Source organism: Helicoverpa armigera, chromosome 15, assembly GCF_030705265.1.
Source record: "Helicoverpa armigera isolate CAAS_96S chromosome 15, ASM3070526v1, whole genome shotgun sequence".
Taxonomy (NCBI): domain Eukaryota; kingdom Metazoa; phylum Arthropoda; class Insecta; order Lepidoptera; family Noctuidae; genus Helicoverpa; species Helicoverpa armigera.
In genome coordinates, this window is record NC_087134.1 from 2,009,306 (window position 1) to 2,026,795 (window position 17,490).

Here is a 17,490-nt window from a genome sequence, read left to right on the forward strand (position 1 = left end):
CGAAAACGCTTCGGCCGATTTCCGTGAAACATTATACGAAGATAAATCATGGCAGGGACTAAGTGGGATATTTTTCCCCGGAACTCAATTTGGGTCCCGAGGGGGTCCCATCATCGATTTCAAAGTGGGTGAAACTGCACGGGTGAACTTTGTAAAATCATATATCAACGTCTCCATATTGGCTGGAGATAACTTAGTTAGTCTCAAGCTGTTTCCACGAGATATGGTAACCAGGTGCTACTTTTCAGTTCTTTCCAATAGTTTGAAGTTGATATTATTCCTCCTGTAACTTAGATTTTGAAGGTTGAAGTTTTGAATCTTTTTAGTTCCGTAATCAAAAACGTATTATACTTGTTATGGTTATGTGTGAAATTATTTTATATAAAATACAAAAACAGCTAATAGATTTTGTTCAAGGGAATAGAGTAATGTAAAGCATTATATTTTCAATTTAAATACCCATTGAAGCGCAACAAAAAAAGGTTCTTTGACACGAGAGTAAACCAAATTCCTTTGCGTTACTTTTGAATTAGATTCATAAAATTCTTTCCAAGGGCATGAATTTGAATGTATCATTAGATACAACATAACATTTATCAATGGTGCTACAAATTTTCCAAGCACCTCTCCTGAATAAATGAGTTCCCCAAATTTTTTGAAGGCCCCTTTGAATAATAAATCTTGCAAACAAAATCTAATAACATTAATTTTATGAATAAACTTTCACTTACCGGTACGCACACTCCTGCCGTTGAATTCGGATTATTTTTTACTTTCAAAGTGCCCGTATAAGCGTCCAATAGGTCGCATAAATTTTGGTTCGCATCCAATTTGTAATGCTCGACTATCGTTGATAATTGAGGGAACCACAGCCTGATAACGTTGTGTCTAAAAAAACAACATTATATATATTTTTGAAGTTCCGTCTTATCTGCTATGACAATAGTTGTTTCACTCAATTTAACACCTAACGTGCCAAATAATAAAGTAGATAATCCAACAGCAACAAATGATGAAACGATGACACGAAAAATTAAAAAAGGTAAAATTTAGGAATATCAGTAAATCCATCTCGTCCAACGTTTGCTAGTTGAATGACTTCAGTAGATAGTGACTGAATTGGATTTTCAGAGCCTTAAACGCTTTGACGGAGGCATAGACGAAAAGAAATAAAAAAAAATATAACGGGAGCTACGTCAAATGGGTTGAATCAGGCGAAATAGCCCTTTGAGCAGAGACCTGCAATGGGGATAAAAAAGGAAACCAGGTAAAAAACACAAAATAGAAGTTCATATACTCTTTGAGAAATTCTTTGAATTTATACTTGTCTTCCTACTAATATTATAAATAGGTTATTTATGCATGATTATTCCTCTTTCTGCTCCCTTTGAGCAGTTTTTGCGGGATTTTGATTAAACGCAAAAATGCGGCCAATTAAATCTCTAAATATTATTTTAAACTACTATAAAATGAATAAACATACGTACTATCCACTTACATTCCCAACGTGATGAACTGCATCAAACCAATCAGGCCCAAATACCCGAGTAAAGGTCTATGAAACAGCGGCTTCATATTTCTAAGGCCAGCCAGTATTTTTGTGCCAAACTTCGTCTTGCTTGCATCTTCCTTCTCGGTAGCTGCCTCTTTGATTTCTTTTTCGAATATTTCTGGATACTGGTGAATAGAAAATGGTTTAAGTATATGTGAAAGTACTTAATACTTTACTTGATGTTGGTCAAGCCAGCCAAAATTATATTTTATTATATAGTTTTATGCTGTTAGCAAAAGCCAACTAGTATCAAACACATGAGGCTTTCATTTATTTCCAAATACATAGTAAATCCATTATTTTATTACAAGATTGAGGTTGACGTCACTTAAAAAGAAAGTGAAAAATTTTGATAGGAAGTAAAAATCAACTAATTTCACAAAGTGTGCTCAAAATAATTTACTAGTGGATTTTCCATTTTCATTCAAAAACAAAAAAAAAGTATGTCAAATTCATTGTCCCTCAGTGTATTTCGCCAACATGTGCTAGATAGTACATTTTGCATAGGAAAATAAGCAGGTCTGTTTTCAGATATTCCCCGAACTAGCTCTGATAAAAAATGCAATATTCTCACCGGGAAAGTGTCGGCAGGTTTTCTACTGTTTTCCACGTATATTTTGATCAAAATATTTCTCGCTTCCACATATCTTTTTTGTGTTACTAGGAATTTTGGACTTTCTGGTAACATTAGGTACAGGAGAAACGCGGTCAACGACCATAGTGACATTGCGAGTAAGTAGAAGTTCCAAACATTAAGTACTGTAACAAAATCAGAATTAATATAAATGTAAATAAAGAAAATATATAGCTAAAAATGGTAAATTAAAAAAAGTGCATATGTGTCTGAAACAGGTATTTATAATTTGAGTGGTGTAATAGTTTTTTGGATATAGAAAAGGTATCAGAAAAGGCCATTTGTCTTTATTCTAGGCCAAGTTAATGCAAAACAAAAACAGGCAAATATTAAGTAGACAAGTATTTAAAGCCATAAACAGAATTATTGATCAAGGATACAGATATCACTATTTGAAAAAATACTCATAATACTAAACCAAGAACGATATTAGCACTTTTATAACTTTTATAATTAAGTTAAGAGGACCCTGGTAGTTTCTACCAGATAAGAAATCGGGATCATGGCAGGAGATAGACAATGATATATTTATTATCACCTTACTCACCAAAAGCCCCATCAAAGAAGCTATACCTCCAATCCTGTATGAGTATGCCCCATGCCATGGCCGGCGACAGAATCTGCGTGAGCGCAGCGTAAGACGACTGGCAAAACATCACGCGGTCTCTTATTGAGGAGTGGCAGAACTCTGACGTTAAACACGATATGGCTGCTAAGGATGTGGCGAATCTAAAAGTTAAAATACAAATACAATAATATTATTTTTTAGTTTAACGGTGTTTCGGAGGGTCGTGTTTCGAAGAGTATGATAATGACGTGTTGGTCCCGGCCGGTCCGGTGTTAAGTTTAATTGTGTAATGTTTTTTGACGTTTTTTAGTTTTAGTTTTTTTTTTGTTTTATTAGGATAGTTTTTTTTTGTATATGTATTGTAAATATGTAAATAATTATATAAAGGAGTGTATCTATGTAATGTAATGTATGTAAAGGATACATAGACAAAATGGAAATAATGAGAATATATTGTTTTCATGATAGTTCTGTTTACTGACTTTTACATTATTTATCAAAGTCGGTAATAAATTGAAATACAGAATATTTAGGTACCTACTCCTTATCTTCAACTCCACATACATATAAATTGTGGGTAATAGCAACTTCATTAACATACAAATCAAAACCCATTCGCTTGAAACAAAAGTTATAACATTACATTCATAGATTCTTTCTTTCACATTCACAAATTCATTGCAATAAAAATTTACTGCAACATAAAGATGAATCTAATCGCGATATCGAAAAATGATGACCGTAAATAAAAGGGCCGAATTAGGTACACAAAAGAATAAATATTCTTCTAGCCTTATAAAAATAATACAGCTATCTAAAAGGCCCTTTTCACAATCTTCATTTTTTAAATCGTGGGTACCTTTTAGAGCACTTATTGGAAAAGGTCTATCTATAGGTTCTTTTTTATGAGCTCCCTAAATTAATTCAAGTACTCTTAGTGCCCTTACTGATATTATCTTAGTATTTTAAAGCTAGTATTTACCTCTAAGTAAAGAATAATTCGAACAAACTTATTCAATATCAAATAGAAGTCGTATGAAATCGTATTGATCTCAATTAGGAAAATAATTATTATAGTAGTTGATAGACCATAAAATAATGTACCTATGCTATTGTTCTCAAATAACCGTGGTGACAAGCTTATATTCTATACCATTTAGAAAAAAAAACAACAAAGAATTAGAATTAGATTCATTAAAAGCAACTTTAAAAAAATCTAAACATTTTTCTTAGACAGCATCGTAAATATAAACACATAATGTCATACATAGGGACTACCCAATCAAAACTCCGAACCAAAACAGATAATCATAAAGCAATTGACGCGCTTTATGCAGGATTCTACAAACAAACAGTCACTGAACATCAAACACCAAAATTGGAGAAACCCAATATATCAGCGCTGGCTGCAATAGACGACTATCATGGAGCAAGGAAAGATGAGCGGAGATGCCATAATGCAGGTAGGTCAGGCATCTCATCTTGGTCAAATACGTACGGGCTGCGGGATTGTTCGAAAGAGTTACCGCGGCCCTGGTACTTAAAAGGCCTACGACAGAATACGACGGTTTTTAGTCAGTAAGAGGCTGACACTCCCTCACCGCTGCTAACCCACAGCGGGAGGGGTCATTTGATGATTTTTGACGTCGTTAAAAAAAAAGAAACGTACTGTGGGCATGACCAAAACGACAGTTATGAGTGAAATAACGAGGCGTACAGGTTCTTTGACTCATCTGTCAACGATTTTTGGTATAACAAAAAATGATCAGCGCGCTATTTTCTTAGGAGATTTTCCGCTATGGCATCTCCGCTAGTCATTTTGTTCTCCCTGACAACTATGCCAGGGTAATATTGCTGTCAGTACTTTGGGCACGAGACCAAACGCAGTACAAATACTGTATTATTTACAGTTTTGGATGCTACCAGAAATGGCAATACTGTATTGGAAGTTTAGAGGAATAATGTATGAGGTTGGTGCAGCGTACAGTTTGCTTGTTGTTTGTTTCATATGAAGGATGGTTAGTGAGATTCGTTTACATAAAGTTTTTCATTCATATTTGTATGTAGAACTGTTAAATTATCTTGCTCAGGATTCGTACCAGTAAAGTTGGCTAGAGATAATTAAATGTTTACATGAGAGCTTTTTATAATGAGTTTACCCATGAAATAAAACACCTCATTAAAATTTCTTCTAAAGCAGCTCATAGAATTTTAATTCAAAAAACACTACAGAAACCCGTAATTCTTCAACTACTTCGAAAAACGCTGCTGCCAAATGGTGTACCTTATCATTCAATTTAAAATTAGCTTTAAACTTCAAGCTAGGGGTTTACAAAATAAACTTTGCAGTTAAAAATTCCTGCTTAAAAACAAGTGAGGAAATGAAAGAAAAATACTGAGTTGGCTGCTTATCTCAACGGTCTGATGAATCCGTCAAGACTTGGGAATTATTATGGTACTGGGTGACAAGTTAGCAACCCCATTTTATCTTCACGCTCCTTTAAACTTAAGGGTTGGCCAGAGCCTTTTAATGTACCTGAGATAATTAATGCTGGAGGCATTTTTGAAGGTAAACAAGGTTACAATTTGATAAAGGGAGGTGAAGCAACGGTCGTTACCTTGTTTTTATTTGGACGCGCATCAAAAGACTTGATCTAAATTATTACTTTGAGTTTATTAATTGTTTATTTTATTCGTTGTTTGCATCGTTTTGCATAAAATGTAATTGCTTAACTGAATGATGGTACATTTTACTTAACGATGCTGTCTAGTAAAAATAGAAGAGTTTCTTCGGTGAAATAATTGTTATTGTTAATTGTTATTATATGTTTGGCCTCTTTTCTGCTTGCAGTAAGTTATTTTTTATTTTTTCAGGTAAGTTCCTGTTTTCATCCATTCAACCAAACGGCAATAATTCAGGAAAGTAAGTTATCAAAATCATCTTAGAATTAATGAATTTTGAAAGAGTGATTTTTTCTGCCTTTGATCCAAAAAAAGTAGTTAATACCTAATATTGAAAGAGAAAATATTACTCACAAAATACCTTCGCATAGTTTAGCAGCCGCCAACATTTCGTAAGTCTGACTGGAAGCCGAAAATAATGTGCACAGAAATATGCCTCCAAAACCAATCCTTAAAAAGTATATTCTTCCAAATGTGTCTATCAAAAATCCAGCTATTACTGTTGATACGAACATACCTGAAAAAACATAGATATGATTATATTTGAAGACACTGGGAGACAGGTTTCGAGTTGCCCGGGTAACTGGGTTGAGGAGATTAGTCCCTCCATGTAAAACACTGGTACACAGCTGCATCCGATTAAGATTGGAGCCGACCCCAACAAGTTGGGAAAAGACTAGGTGGATGACATAATGATGGGGGGCAGCATGATCAAAGAAACGATGGATGATTGATCATTGATTGTGAAGACAAGGTTTTTTTTCCATATTTAAAGGAACTTATTTATTGTACAACACAGTAGACTAAATAATAGCTCTTTCATAGCAACATAATGTAAAATATAATGGATGTCAGAAATAGACATTAATAAATTGAAAATTCATTATGAAAATAAAAGCAATTAAATATATGGCTGTCAGTGACAATTAATTTATATTTGCGTTTTGTTAATGATCATGATCAATTGCACTTTGAAATTGATTTGGATTAAACTATAAATTAATTTTGTACCTACTCAGTAATATTATTTTATTAATGTAATGTAAACGTTTGTGACGGATGACGCAAAATACAAAAACGATTTTAATGAAACAACGGTAAGTAGGTACTGTGATAAAAGTTACGGTAATTATATCAAATTAAGATTACTAATTTAATAAAGAGGAATGTTTGTTGGTTTGTACCCTAAAGGCTGAAAAATTATTTCACAGTTGCAAAGCTACACTCCAAGTAACTTAGGCTAAATTTTATTAACCGACTTCCCAAAAAGGAGGAGGTTATCTCGTTGCGAACAGTAATTTCCAAGAGACGCGGGTACCGCGGGAAACCGTCTAGAAATTAATATACAAGGTGTTGATTTGCATTTGTGCAATATTTCAGGAGGTTGACATAAAATACTTAAATAATATATTTTTTAATACTTACCAAAATAAGGCATAGCATTCAAAAGTCCCTTTTGTTTGAGATTCATGTTAAGGTCGCACTCGGCTATCGGCAGTAAGTACGAAGTGGTGTTCGTAACCAGAATACTAGCGATACACCCGAAAAAACTCACAAACAGCAACTTCACGTGAAACCAACCGAATTTACATACTTCATAAGCTTTGTTGATTTCTTGCATAGGAGTTATTGGCTCTGAAAAGAATACCAGAATTTAACACTGTTCATCCTGAGTTTTATGTCGTTGTTGTAGCCTCGTGGCTAAAGTCTTTCAAGTACATGGTGTTTGGATTCAATTTCAGATCAGAGGAATACCAATGAAATTTTCTAAAGTTATAATGCGCTTTCTAAATACATGTTGGACACCAATGACTGAATAAAGGTGAAGGAAAACATCTCGATGAAACCCGGTATTTAAAAAGTCTTAATTAGCCAATCTGCATTAAGCAAGAGTTACGATTCCTTCTCTGTATGATGAAAACAGGCCTGTTTCCTCCAATAAAATGCGTCTAAAATGCTTAAAATGATAATTTAATGGCCCATGCTTAAAATTACTATTCAGTTACACGTACAAGTCCCTTAATTATTCACAACTCTATACTTAACACACATAACAATTATACATAAGTATAACACGAAAAAATAACCCATCCAAACACTTAAGCTTCCTACTAACATAAGCTGCGCTCAAATGTAAAGCAGAACTAAATTTTATATAAGGTTTGACCCTTACGTTAGGGAGTACCAAAATGGGGATTATGATGACCGATGGTCTCCCCGGTTGATCCCCGTAATACCCCGCCATTATGATATTTTCCATTTTAGTTTGTAACGCAAAATAATAGATTTTAGGACAGTTTTGTTTGGGGATATTAAATACTGGTAATATTTAGTACCTATTTAAAATGAAGGTTGAGTTGCACCATTTAATTATAACGATAACCAGCCGTATGCTTGGTAAAATCGACGATTTGATAACTGGAAATGCTTCGGTAACTGTCCAAGTTAAATGGTGCAACTCACTGTAAGAGCGGCTTGCAACATTAAACCACAGCTAGAAAGAAAGTATATAACCAGCTTTTACTTGCCCCCAATTAGTCAGATCGGGAATTTTACGGATGGTTATTTGTTTACTAATTGTTTCTATGTAGTTACATGGTGCAATTCACCGTAATAACGATGAATTGCTCTACCACTTAAACACTTAACGCTAAATTCGCACAACATCTATTCTCAAATTGTTTGAAATTGACTGAGACAAAACGATATTTTAAACACCAGTTGCCTGAAAATTTTCAAGTGAACAGTCGTGTAACAAGGCGAACCAAAATGGAAAAGTAAGAAAATTTATTAAGAAAATAATTCATAATTTAATTTTAAAAGAATACGTACCCGCATCCGCAGGAGAATCATGAACCATGTCAGCCATCTTTGTTTTTACTGAATTATTGATTCATTAACAGCCGAAATAAATAATAATTAACATTATTTAATGACAAAATAATTACAACCGCGATCAGTATTAATATAGCACTGATAGTATCGTGTCACACAAACTGCTTTTGATTCCGAAATCCTTGATGAATGTGGTCGAGCCAGTCTATATTGATCCCTCATCTACACTCCTTAAGTTGACCGCACAGGTCAAGTTATATTGGTCATTTATCTCCGTGTAAATGAGATAAAATTATGTCATAACTTCCTGTAATGATTTCTATTGCAATGAGTCATAGGGTTGCTTTTCGTGTGTCATTTGTTAAGTAAATTGCGTGTATCGTGACGGTAGTCAAAACAAATATTTGGACAGATGCAATTAATATACCTGACGCTATTCATGGAGAATGTCGTAATTAAGTAATTACTATTTGAGATTTTTCCTTCTTTGTTCTAAAAAAAACTAAGTACTTTTATCATATTATTTACGTACTTACTTAAGCACATAAACAACATGATTAAAGAGAGTATTTTTAGCAACTTTTTTCATTCTAAGGAATAATCAGAAACCATTTTTCATAGAAAACCTGATCTATATAATAAACCAGAATTATAATAACCAACAAAAGATGCCTGTAAATGTATTAATCTGCATTTATTTTAGCTTTTTGATATTAGATACATAAAAAAATTGTCGATTGACATCCTAATTACACCACTTTATGCAATCAATACGTACTACTACATTAATTACGCAAATACTATCAGCTAACACAAATAGCGTTCAAGTAAACACCGCCAAATGCCTCTAAAACACGTTAATTAAGCATGTTACATGAAAAACAAAATTACTAGCGGAGGTGTCATAACGGAAAATCTCCTAAGAGAGTAGAGCGCCAAAATGCAGGTGAGCGGGGATGAGAAACGTGACTGTCTTGGCTCTTATACACCTTCTTAGGACCATTTTTTGTAATACCAAAAATCGTTGACAAATGTCTCAAAGAACCCGAACGCCTCGTAACTGATAGTTTTAGTCATGTCGACTGTACCTATTTGATAGAAGAAGGCGCCTGACCTACCTGCACTATGGCATCTCCGCTCTTTCCTTACTCCATGTACATATATATCATGTCCATGACTAATGCTCGGTGGATATTTATTAAATTATTCAGTCACCACATAAAACCAGCAATGGATTAGTATATACGCGATAATCACGCTCAACGCTGTACTTTGCTACCAAAACAGGCATTCATGAAATAGTTATAAGATGGCGTTACTCCCCTTTGAATTAAGTCCCATTTATACTGGATGGGGTGGGGTGCCTGTGTTAGCGGGTCGTTAGGTTAAATAATAAATTGATTAGGCAAACTTTTGGTGCAGGTGAACCCTCGTTTTGTATGCACGACTAAGCTAAATATAAAAGAGCTTTGCTTCCGTGGGCGGTTTCACCTAAGAGGGAATCATTTTGTGTAATCGGATAAAAAGTAGCCCATACTATATGTAGGCTTCCTCGATAAATGGGCTATCAAACACTGAAATATTTTTTCAAATCAGTTACTGTGATTACCGCGTACAAGCAAATACACAAAGTCTTTAGTTTTATTTTATCAGGTATACTATGCTTGATTTTTTTTATGACATTTCTTACTTTTCTATTTTATTAGGGGTTTGTTAAAGATTTTTTTAAAACTAAGAAGATAAGCTTTTTTCAGCAAGGTTACAGAAAAGAGACTGATATTTTATTATAATTTTGAAATAGAATTTTCAGTCTTCAGTATTTTTAACGTTAAGTTGAAAACCTTTTTGCCACATGAATAATGAAAATATTTGTTATAAATAAAAAACCAGTCTTCCAATAGTCACTACCACAATGGTTATTTAATTAAAACAAAAAACTGCGGACATCCATTATTGAAAACAAAAGACCTATTTATACATTTTTCATTCTCGTCATGCGTGACAGTTGTATTAAAATAAAATGTACTCGGAAAATCACATGGACGAATATAATTTTTATAAAATATAAAATACGAAATAATCATGTAGTTCAAAATATAAAAAAATCTGGTTTTAAAAATGTATGGACTGTCAAATGATTTGCGGCTTTGAACTAAGTTTCGTCCACAACTTCGTTCGTTTCTAAAGCACCCCCTATGCTCATACGATCATCTCAACCGGATCTCAAACTTACTAATAATAAGCCATTTACTAATTATAATGCAAAAGTTTGTAGTTTTGGATGTTTAGATACTTGTACCTTAATCACACTTTGACAGCGGAACGGATTCTGTTGTAGAAACTTTGTAGTACATAATAGCTTATAGGTACTTTCGAATCACATATAGGCTATTTTTATCTTGCAACATGAAGTAGTTCCCTTGGAATTCGGATGAAACTGCAGGCTTAAATTGGCACATAATAACAAAGCAATGCAAGCAAAGTACCCGCTGTAACTGTGACCACACGCTGACCTAAAGTATGTGTACAGCAAGAGAATTAATCATTCGTTAATGTTATCCATGTTTTGGTGCTCCAAGTTTCAGTCACTCAGTCACACACGAAAGTGCTACGTCAGAGTATGCATATACAGGATGGGTTTATAGATTACTTTAAAGCAATAAAATGCGTTGGGTCATATTTAAGAGCTGTTTTGTGTTATTTTATAGTAAAAAAACAATAATATTTGCCGAATCAATTAATTGTCCATGAAATACCTATATGAAACTGAAAAGAATTATATGACATAATGCTTCTAATAATGCTTATAATAATCAATTTTTAATTAGAATATTGTTATTTGAAAAACAATCATCTCTCATATTTATGAAAATGTCTCAATAAATGTATTTCTTTAAGCAGCTGTATTTGATAAACTACCCTGAATAACTAGAATAGCTACCATCCTGTTTACAAAAAAAAAAAAAACACAACCCGCTGCCACTGCAACCGCACGTTGAACTATGTACGGCACATAGCTCCAGAATTAATCATTCGTTAATGGTGTCCGTGTTTCACGGCGAACACCTGTGTTCTAACCGGTTGCTGCAACTGCTACCGTAACGTACATATATCGTAACGTGTAACCTAAGGGTCGGTTCATACAGACCGGCTCGGAGAGCATCGGACCGCATTTTTCTTTTCACACAGACCGAAACCGACCCCAACATAGTTTGGGAAAAAGGCTCGGAGGAGGATGATGACAGACCGAAACCGGTCTAACAAAGTGGTACCTATTGGGTTGCCCGGGTAACTGGGTTGAGGGGCTCAGATAGGGCAGTCGCTCCTTGTAAAGCACTGGTACTCAGCTACATCCGGTTAGACTGGAAGCCGACCCCAACGTAGTTAGGAAAGAGGCTTGGGAGATGATGATGACACAGACCGAAACCGATTGTCTACGTGAACGAGAAGCATGCAATCGGAGCCAAACGTCTGCAAGACCAAGAAAAAGCACGCGATGGGAGCCGGTCAGCTCCTCTTATTATTTCACACCAAGCGCCGTCCAGCATTCTTAATGACAAAAGCAGTGCGCATGCAAAAATGTACCTTACTACAAATACTAAGTGCTCGATTTTCAACGTGTTAAGAATTTGCTCTCCTCGCCGAGCCGGTCTGTCTGAACAGACCCTAATGTGTAACGTAACGTGGCTATATGTTACAGAGATAGTCTTGCTTTTGTTGTAAAGCTGTAAAAGTGTATGTTGATGTTGCTGTAAAACATCAGTCCTTATAGTTAGTGACAGTTCATCATCTGTCTAGCCTTTTTACATGCAGCGACTGTCTAACAAACTGTATGAAGATGGCAACCCGATACTAAGTTATCAGAATATCCGGCTTTTGAATACACACGACTGCCAAAGTGCACATCTTTGGCATCAATGACAGCCGGGATGATGATCAATTTAATGTGAGTTCCTATTATTTTGGATTTCATCATAGCAGAATACCACTAGTTATAAAAAATACAATATCCTATATTCAACGTTAAAAACTGATACCCACCTAATTTAAAATTCCCGGAAAGCCGTAATATCTATAGTTAAAAGCAACGTGTTATTACGAGCGAAATAGCAACTAAATAACAGTTTTCAGTTTCCAATTACATTAAGGCTAAATTCCCGTACACGATTGGTGTCACCGTGATTTTCCACTTCGGTTCACGTGGAAAACTAATATTTATGGTCTAAACACTTAGAGCGTTAGGCCAACTGGACACGCTATGAAAATTTTTATGCAAAAGGTGTGCTAATTTGCAGGGGGGGGTGAAGCAACGCAACGAATTGTGGGTGTTCACTTATGAATTTTCTGCATATTTATGCACATGACAATAATGTCAAATACACGCATATACTTAACTCATGCCCATTTTCACCAACAAATACCTAGACTTAGGGATGCCCTAAGAACTCTTAGGGAACATTTAATATGAATTTCGTTTTCACCAAAGTTTAAGTGTCCCTTATAACCTTTATTATTTGCGGAGCCCTTTTTCTCAGGGAAACGTTAAGAGATTGTTGGTGAAAACGGGCACCAGACATGTATAGGTAGGAGTATGAGTTGCACTTTCGTTTCTTTGGATAGGTATGACAATGGCGACTCCGGATAATTAAATGCTCTAAGTTAAACACGACCTGCATAAAGAGTTTGTGTGTGCATGATTTGTATCTGAAAATACATTCACGCTATCGGAAAAATTTGCTATTGTGTTTGTAGTGTCGCGATCTTTTGGCAGCTCCTTGATAGGTATTTAGATTCCTACATATAGAGAGTACCTACATCTTTTGCGTTTACTGAATCTTTGAAAAAAGTTGTGACGAGAGTGTCGGTTTTCTGTAAGTAATGTCTGTGATTCCCATGTGATCTTTGTGATATTTGCGTCTTTTGTGTTAATAATGTTTTTTCTTTCTTTATTTTTTTCTTTCTTCATCGAATATTTAATACCAAATAGTCAACGAGCTTAAGATTTAACATAGTCCAGCTTTTGCCTGGTTCTTAAAAGTGGTTCTATCGTCTCCCGTGACGTGAGCAAAACCACAAGAACAGCCAGTTCCTTCTTCCAAAATAAATGAATTTCATCCACAAATTATGCTTCACATCTAAAGTCTAACAAATGTCCTCTCCATAACATACCTAAGAGCTTTAGATTACCTCTCCGCCGTCACTGAGGCCGCACGGAGACGGCTTCTAAATTAATGATTCAATAATGATGTCCAGTTACCACACCTGGCTACACAGAAACGTATTATATGGCCAATGATAACGTATGTACGATATTAATTAGGTAGGTAATTTCGTTCAGAAGTTATTTGTAGATTACAGTGGATTGATTTAATTGAGAATTATCTGTTTATGATTTTATTGACAGAGTGAATTGGTGATTCAGTTTTTGATATCTCGAATCGTATTTGTAATTACACCGTTAATGACGAGATGTATATTTATTAGGATAATGATTACAGCTATGAACAAACTATAAATAAAATTGTCCGAAGATAATATATTGATGTTGCAATGCGTGCCTGTCAAAAACTAATCACACTTTAGATGAATAATAGTATGTGCCCATTTTATCACCCTTTCACACAAAAATACCTGACCGATTAGCTTATAAATACAGAACGATTTTGAAGGAGTTTTACAGCAACAAACTTATACAAACAGAATAACATATCTAAGGCTACTTTTCATTCGGTCACACAATGTAAGTACTCCGAGGACGCTTGTAACAGCTACTAAAATTATAGTCCTAACTACGAGCAAACGTCAGGCTCACACTTCACCATAAAACAGTCATCATTCCACGTTATTACGAGACAGTATTTCTCATTACAGTTAACACTTTTGTCCCCAAGTACTAAGTGTAAGCGTAAACCCTTTTGTTGGAGTCAGACGGGCGTTACGTAACACTTCAAAAGCTAGACGGTTTGAATAACTCTTGAGAGATGCTCAATAGAAGGGATGAGCCAACTGAAATGGAATACTCGTAGGCTGACACACGAGTCTAGAACATTCCAGATGTATCTAGTTTATACTGGACTGGGTGGGTTCGATTGGATGGAATTGAAGTCCAAAAATGGAATTGAGATATTCTTTATTTGAAATGAGTTTTCTTTTACATTAATGGAATAAAGAGTTAAGAGTAAGTTCACATACAAAGTAAACTTTTTGTAGGAACGTGCTGATTAAAAATATAGTTTGTTAATATTAAAACTTAAAGTTTGTTTAAAGAACTACGTCTATGTCATAGAGTAGTCTTACAGCCAGTTTCTTCATCAAAAGTAAAAGCCAAAGTAATGTCATAAAGTAAAAGTAACGGTCAAATTCGTTTTATCTATTAGTTTTGCTGTTACTTTAGCCTTAAAAAACGAATTTGACCGTTACTTTTACTTTATGACATTACTTTGGCTTTTACTTTTGATGAAGAAACTGGCTGTAAGTCCACTAGAGAATTGGCTGTTAAAGTTAATGATAATAATATTTGAAGTACAGCCAGGTCATTAACACAGCCCTGTGTACTTAGTAGTAATTGCAATCGCAACCATCACGTTATTAATATTAATATTGCATGACTGTTCATTAGGTTCCACTATACAAATATACATAAATAACAAAACATAGAAGGTTGGCAATATCTAACCGACTAAACTAAACTATGATTAATACTTTGTAGACTTCAATTGATTTTTTTTTTTATTTTTAGACATATGGCAAACTACGTCAACTAAAATTACATTATCTCTTTAATAGACTTATGTCCCTAATTTAAGACTTCGTGAAAAAGCAGCAGAAAGCTCCGGTTTTTTAGACTTCAAATACAAAAACGATGATAAATTCTATTTTTTTTACCCGAAATAGACTATTCTAAACAAAAGTTATTCCAAGTAAAAATATTACTACCATTTTGGTAGTTTACGTTTCTCCATTACTCTGCTGAAACACCAATTTGTTTTAACCATTAAAAAAATGCATTGTTCAAAAATCTTATTAAAAAATCTCAACATTCAGATTTACTTTTTCAAATTGCGTTTTATCATTAAATATTCAAATTTAGAGTGAACGCGGCTAAAATGAACCACAGGCAATATCACCATTAATTTTATCCCCTAAATAACGACCATTCAAAACAAATAAACACGAACAACAAATATATTATTCACAGCGCAAAGCAATCGTCACTATAATTTGTTTTCTCTTTACCAAAGCGTTCCCAGCTGCCAAATATAAAAACTTTGGGCAAAACTTTTTGGATCAATAGAATATCTCTGGTATTCAAAGTACGGGAGGACCAACAGATTTGCTGCAAACTTTTCTATATTCCCGTGAGCAGAAGTTTATGAAAAGTAAAATACTTTGCATGTAGTGTTCTACAAGGGAGAAATATTCAAGTTTAGTGAATTAGTTGGTGTAGTTCCGGGTACTGGGATAGTTTGTGCGGCGAACTTAACGTGTGGTCGCCAATTCCGGATTATGTTTGACACGAGGATTCTCTAGTGGTTCCGAGTAAGACGTCAGCTTCGATTGACGTCGGGACTTTGTAGTCTTGTTTAGCTATACTCGTGTGGAATGAACTAGCTGACAGTATTGTCCGGTATCGGCAGTTGTCATTCGCAATTGGATTGGATGGATCCCGGCTAATAAAAGGGAATGTGTAATTTTGTACAGTGGTAATATGAAGTGTTTTTTTTTAATAATCTATATCGCTCTTGTTTGTTGTAAATTAAGGGTCAGTCGCCTCGAAGTAAACCTGGAGTAAATTGACGTTACCTTAGCTGTAATCAACCTTCAATGGTGTCAACATATTTTATCTTTGAAAGCATATTTCACACTACAACAAACAAACTTTATTACCCACACAAACAGCCAACTACAAACACAATCAAAAAACATAAAACTCAGCAATCATAAATCAACTTAGAAACTAGAGCCAAAGCCATTAAGCGAATTAAGTACCTACAAAGATGGGGTCGTACATAAAACCTTGCAGGCGTGATAAACTTTAATGCTGCTAATAATTTGTCTGGATAGAAGAGACAGGAACGCAGTACCCTGCATTTTGAAGCCACGCCAACAGTTGTTAAAGCCAAGAAGTCAGGAACTTCATATTCAACAGCTTTGTACATGCATTTTCTTCGACTATCTGTGTCCTATGTGAGGGAGATGTGTGAACATGCAAAATGGAAAGCGGAACAGATCATTAGCATGGCGAGAGTGTTGGTTTCTGCTGTAGGTAAAATAATACTTAGACTTGCATTTTCGTTCAATTTATTTGTATTTGACAATGTAACTACATATTACATATTTGCCTCACATACAATACTTACCACAAAATGATTTTAAAGATGACCAACACCAATTATTCATAAGTCAAAATGATTGAAAAACAGTTGTCAACCGGGAACATATTCTTTCTAATTACCTACATACCTATAAAACTATGTATTGCACCTGAAAAGTATTTCCGAATGAAAATCGCCTGCAACACGATTTCAATCTCGTCAAATTTCGCAACACACTTAGAAGCACTCAGGCAGCATTAGCATGTGATATTTCAACATCGCATTCACAGCTCACGTGGGACGGCGGCTTAGCGAAGCAATTCTGCTAATGTAGGCTTTAGCTCCACAATCTAGTTACAATGTTCTATTGTGATGTTCTAGAACCTTCGATGTCAGATGATTATGATATTCGAAGCTGTCTGTTGGGTCTAAGATGATTTATGATATAAACGTTTGTATCTACATAATGGAACTGTATACGTATATTAATATGATGGACAGCAATTTGTGTTTAGACAGTTTAGTCCACTGGCAACTGGTATGAATTTAGTTTATGTATCAATATAAATGATAGATACTCATTGACATCTCAATTTAATAAGGTTATTTGGGAGCCTTACAATGTTTGTGTAAAACACTAAATATAATGAACAACAAAGTGGCGCTTTGAGCTTCAATTTTCCATATATTTATAGGTAATTGTATATATTTATTCTTGAAGGATTGTCTATTTGAGTTCAGCCATTCGGATCAAGTTGGTAATAACTAGGTGAGCTTTATGAATCTTGTTTTTATTCGCAGTTTTTAGAGCATTATAATGATGATGTAAATTGCAAGTTAGAATAAGCTTGAGTACACAAACCATGACCTACGACACTAATATCTTAATAACGATGAAGTTATG

The 17,490-nt window shown here is 34.6% G+C and overlaps 2 protein-coding genes across 4 annotated transcripts in view; one reads left to right on the plus strand and one right to left on the minus strand.

Moving 5' to 3' along the window:
* LOC110373961 (hemicentin-2) overlaps positions 1-17,490 on the plus strand; it is a 274,475-nt gene that overhangs the window by 128,093 nt on the left and 128,892 nt on the right. The window lies entirely within an intron of this gene.
* The window catches only part of LOC110373960 (major myo-inositol transporter IolT), a 34,299-nt gene that overhangs the window by 3,401 nt on the left and 13,408 nt on the right, over positions 1-17,490 (minus strand). The window contains exons 1-7 of one of the 2 annotated variants that reach the window (XM_021331461.3): positions 8,269-8,425; positions 6,862-7,071; positions 5,791-5,953; positions 2,734-2,915; positions 2,127-2,311; positions 1,499-1,677; positions 732-888 (exon numbers count right to left, since the gene is read on the minus strand). In XM_021331461.3, the coding sequence (XP_021187136.3) occupies positions 732-888; positions 1,499-1,677; positions 2,127-2,311; positions 2,734-2,915; positions 5,791-5,953; positions 6,862-7,071; positions 8,269-8,305 (1,113 nt within the window). In that variant the 5' untranslated portion in view covers positions 8,306-8,425. Of the gene's footprint in view, positions 1-731; positions 889-1,498; positions 1,678-2,126; positions 2,312-2,733; positions 2,916-5,790; positions 5,954-6,861; positions 7,072-8,268; positions 8,426-17,490 lie in introns of those variants that run through there. The other variant, XM_049844843.2, reaches the window with a different exon arrangement.